Raw genomic sequence first — 3910 nt, 5'->3', positions numbered from 1 at the left:
GTGCATCGGGATCTGTTACGACGATAAGTAAATTTTCATCTGATCAAATGTCCCTCTTTCGCTTGCATTAACCCTTTCTTTTCTGTAATCTGTGTCGCAAATGTAACTGAGAATTCTAAGCCAGGAAATTCAAATATCTACGTAGCATGACACCGGATGTTTAGGCGTGAGCAATTTAACAAGTTGGAGTATGAAAGAGAGTCTTTCGTGTATGCGCACTTCAAACGTCAACGTTAATGACGATTGAATATTTATTGAAATTGGATACTGGACGGTGATGAAAGAATGATGTCACGAGTATAGGTAACACTTAAACTTTAAATTTATTCTACAATTGTTGACTTAGAAAAACGCGTTAGACTGGTGATAATAATTTCTGTGTTGAACAGCTGATAGAATTTTAGAATCTGATCTTCCTTTGAAGGAATTTGTGCTTAAATAATAAATGCGGACATGTGAAGGTGGGAATGACGATGTCTGATTGGTGGTTTTAATTTGGTAGGGGAAGCCGTCAGGTACTGCAAGTACCTTCGAGTGGCATGTGTCGGATTTTCCCCATACCTTAACCGTAGCAGGTACTATTTTATTGGTTGCCCTGACTCGGCCAAGGTAAATGGAAATTAACACGGCCGAGGTAAAATCCTAATACAAAAGGGGCAATCGTCGCTATTGCATTCAAAAAAAGGTAAATTATGCACAATGGTTTTTAGTTATGATTAGTTTTACGCCTTAACACCGGATTTTCAAATTTTCACGGAGAATTCAAGATTCGCGCAATTAATTCTCAAAACGCTGCATCCTAGGTTCTCGTATCAAAGAAGCAATTGGAAAAATCGGCCGAAACAAGCGCTCCCGCTGTAATTTCCGCAACAACGCCGGAGATTAAGCTTCGCAGAGAGGCGTGAGCAGCATTGTCGGCAAAAAAGGACGAAAGTAACGGTGGAAGCGCGAAAAAGTTGCGCTAATTTGCCGTAATTACCGGGCGAAGTACGAGCGATCGGTCACGTAACTTCGCTTAATTGTAGAGCGGCGCTCATCGATCATAATTTGCTGATCTCGAGGCTGGATTTGTTGGCTCGTGTTCGCCGTTGAATTTCGCGGATTATTTTTCTGCCAACCCCGTTGCTCTCTCTCCTTCTCTCCCTTTCTCTCCCGCTAGCAAAGTTTTTTCCCCGAACTCGTTACCGACGATTTCTCTCTTCTCCCGTTTCGTGCTTACAACCTCGCGGATATCAGAGGGAAAACGTTCGACGTTTATGGCGTGTTACGGATCCACGAGACGGAGTGGAGATCGCGTGAGAAGCTGAAGCAGATGCAGCGTGATTGTACGGCAGGCTAATGGGAAACTGAGCAGGGCCGAATCGTCGAAGAGAAATGGATACGGAATGAAACGGAGGATGCTTGGAGAGTCGTAGTCTCGTTAGAGCGACGAGAACTTGTTACACTGAAATACAATTGCACGGGAGAACGGTGGATTTAGGGGTTTCGAAAGTGGAAGTTGGAAAAATGAAAATTTGAAGGATTCCATGTTAGAAAATGGAACGATTTCGGTCACAGGTACGCAAAGGATCGAAGTTGGTGATCGAAAAACACGGAGTGGAATGATCAAAGTGTAGAGTTCCAAGTGGAATCAGCGTGGATCGTGAAAAATTACAGATTAAAATTTGGTAACACTCGATGCTGGAGAATTTCAGCGAGAGATACACAAAGGATGAAAGATGGTAATCGAAAATGAAAGCTGCAGAGTGGATTGATCAAAGCGTAGAGCTTGCGGCGATAGATTTTGGATTAGAAGTGGATCGTGAAATTCAAGGTTTAATATTAGATAATTAACGAATTCGAGCGCAAGAATTTTGCGATTAACGTGCAGTGAAAATTGTGTTGGACTTTTAAAAATCGAGAGTCGATTCACGGTCTGTAATTTTTCAAAGGATCGTGTTACAAGGGGAAGAGAAGTTTTTGATACAGATTATTTGTCAGACGGATAGGAAATGTCAGGAGAGAGTTGGATTTTGGATCGCGGCCGCGATTGATCTACGGCAGGCGGTTTGTTTGCGCGTAAACGAATTTCAGAGATTATTTCCGGCCGGTGGATCGCGTCATAAAAAGCGACGAACTGTGATCTCTCCTCGTGTTATGTGTTTTTTTTTTTTTCGTCCGATCGATCGAGCACGGTAAACGGTCAAAGCGTTTATCGGCTGGCCGAACGGAATCGCTTACGCGGCGATACGTGCGACCGGGAGTAAATAATCGCGTTCCTCGCGAAAATTCGCCAAACTTTTCCGCGCACGAAACAAAAACCAATTCGAAGAGATCGGATATACTGTCACCAAATGGCGAATTAATGTCTGCCTGTTGAATTCTGTTCTGTTTTACTAGAGAACGCGAGAAACTCGCTTCTTCGATCGTTTCGAATACTTTCGAATCTTTACTGTTGTATATTTCCAAGGAATTAAGCGACAGTTTCAGCGTTCTGAATTGGTAATTGGGGAATTATCAGGCGAATTAACGAAGGATGAATTTTCTGAAATATGGAATCTGGGAAAATCTAGGATCTTAATCGCAGAAAATTGGAAATTTAGGTAAAGAATCACGTGGAGAGATGAAAAATCTTTGTATGCGAAGAACTAATTCTTCTCGAGACTCTCAAGTATTTTCCAATCGGAATTATTATATATACTTTGAGAAAATTGAGGATTAGTGAATTAACAAAGGACGAAATTTTCTGAAAACTGAAACTTTGAAAGATCCACTATCCTAATTGCGGAAAATCAGAAAATTAGATAAAAAATCACGTGGAGAGATGAAAAATCTATGAATGCAAAGAACTCACTTCCTCTTGAGTCTCTCAAGTATTTTTCAATCGCAGAAAATCGCAAATTTAAATAAAAAATCACGCGGAAAGAGGAAAAATCTTGAAAGCGAAGAACTCACTTCCTCTTGAGTCTCTCAAGTATTTTTCAATCGCAGAAAATCGCAAATTTAAATAAAAAATCACGCAGAAAGAGGAAAAATCTTGAAAGCGAGGAACTCATTTCCTCTCGAGTCTCTCAAATATTTTCCAATCGCAGAAAATCGGAAAATTGGATAAAAAATCACGCGGAAAGAGGAAAAATCTTGAAAGCGAGGAACTCATTTCCTCTCGAGTTTCTCAAGTATTTTCCAATCGCAGAAAATCGGAAAATTGGATAAAAAGTCATAAAGATGAAAAATATATGAAAACGAAGAACTGTCTTTTCGACTCTTTCAAATATTTTCCAATCGTTATTGTTACGCAAATTTAGAAAAAAATTGAGGATTAGTGAACTAACAAAGGACGAGGTTTTCTGAAAAATGGAACGTCGAAAGACCCGCCATCTCGATCGCAGAAAACAGCGGAAGCACGAGAAACCTATGAAAAGAAAAAGGGAAATGCTCACCTGACGGCGTGGCAGTGATCATGACGGAGACAATGGCGATGACGCCGAACGCCGATGCAGTCGGCCGCATTCTCCAGCCGGTCATATCGAGGATCCGCACGCTCTCAGCCTTCAGGGATCTGCTCCATCTTGTTCATCTTTGTTCTGCGCAGAAACGTGAAATTGCCGCGTTAAACTCTTACGATCGAAGAACGCGTTGCGTTTAAGGGGAGGTCTCGTAAAGCTCGTTCCCATCAACGTCCTGCAACTTTCTTAGTTTCGCAAACGAGATTTAAACAGTTCCGACCGACAGTTTCGACGATTAAGCTCGTACCTCTCCGCTATTCCCTTCGATGATCTCGATAAAATCTCACGTTTACGGGGCAATTCGCTGCTCTATATTTCACGTACGTTCACTCGTGGTACGTGGAACTTTGTTCAACACGAACGTCGTGTCGCTACTTGAGCAAAAGTTATGCTCGGCAGTCGTCACGTTATTCTTTCGATGGTTT

General features: G+C 41.7%; 1 protein-coding gene across 1 annotated transcript in view; it reads right to left on the bottom strand.

Moving 5' to 3' along the window:
• The window catches only part of LOC108580141, a 37918-nt gene extending 34414 nt beyond the window's left edge, over positions 1-3504 (bottom strand). The window contains exon 1 of the mRNA XM_017943808.1: positions 3420-3504. Coding sequence (XP_017799297.1) covers positions 3420-3504 — 85 coding nt within the window. The remainder of the gene's footprint in view (positions 1-3419) is intronic.
• Positions 3505-3910: the final 406 nt, after the last annotated feature.

This window comes from Habropoda laboriosa, unplaced genomic scaffold (genome assembly GCF_001263275.1).
Source record: "Habropoda laboriosa isolate 0110345459 unplaced genomic scaffold, ASM126327v1 scaffold2, whole genome shotgun sequence".
Taxonomy (NCBI): domain Eukaryota; kingdom Metazoa; phylum Arthropoda; class Insecta; order Hymenoptera; family Apidae; genus Habropoda; species Habropoda laboriosa.
Note: the sequence above shows the minus strand (reverse complement) of the source record. Positions and strands in the feature narration are given on the sequence as shown.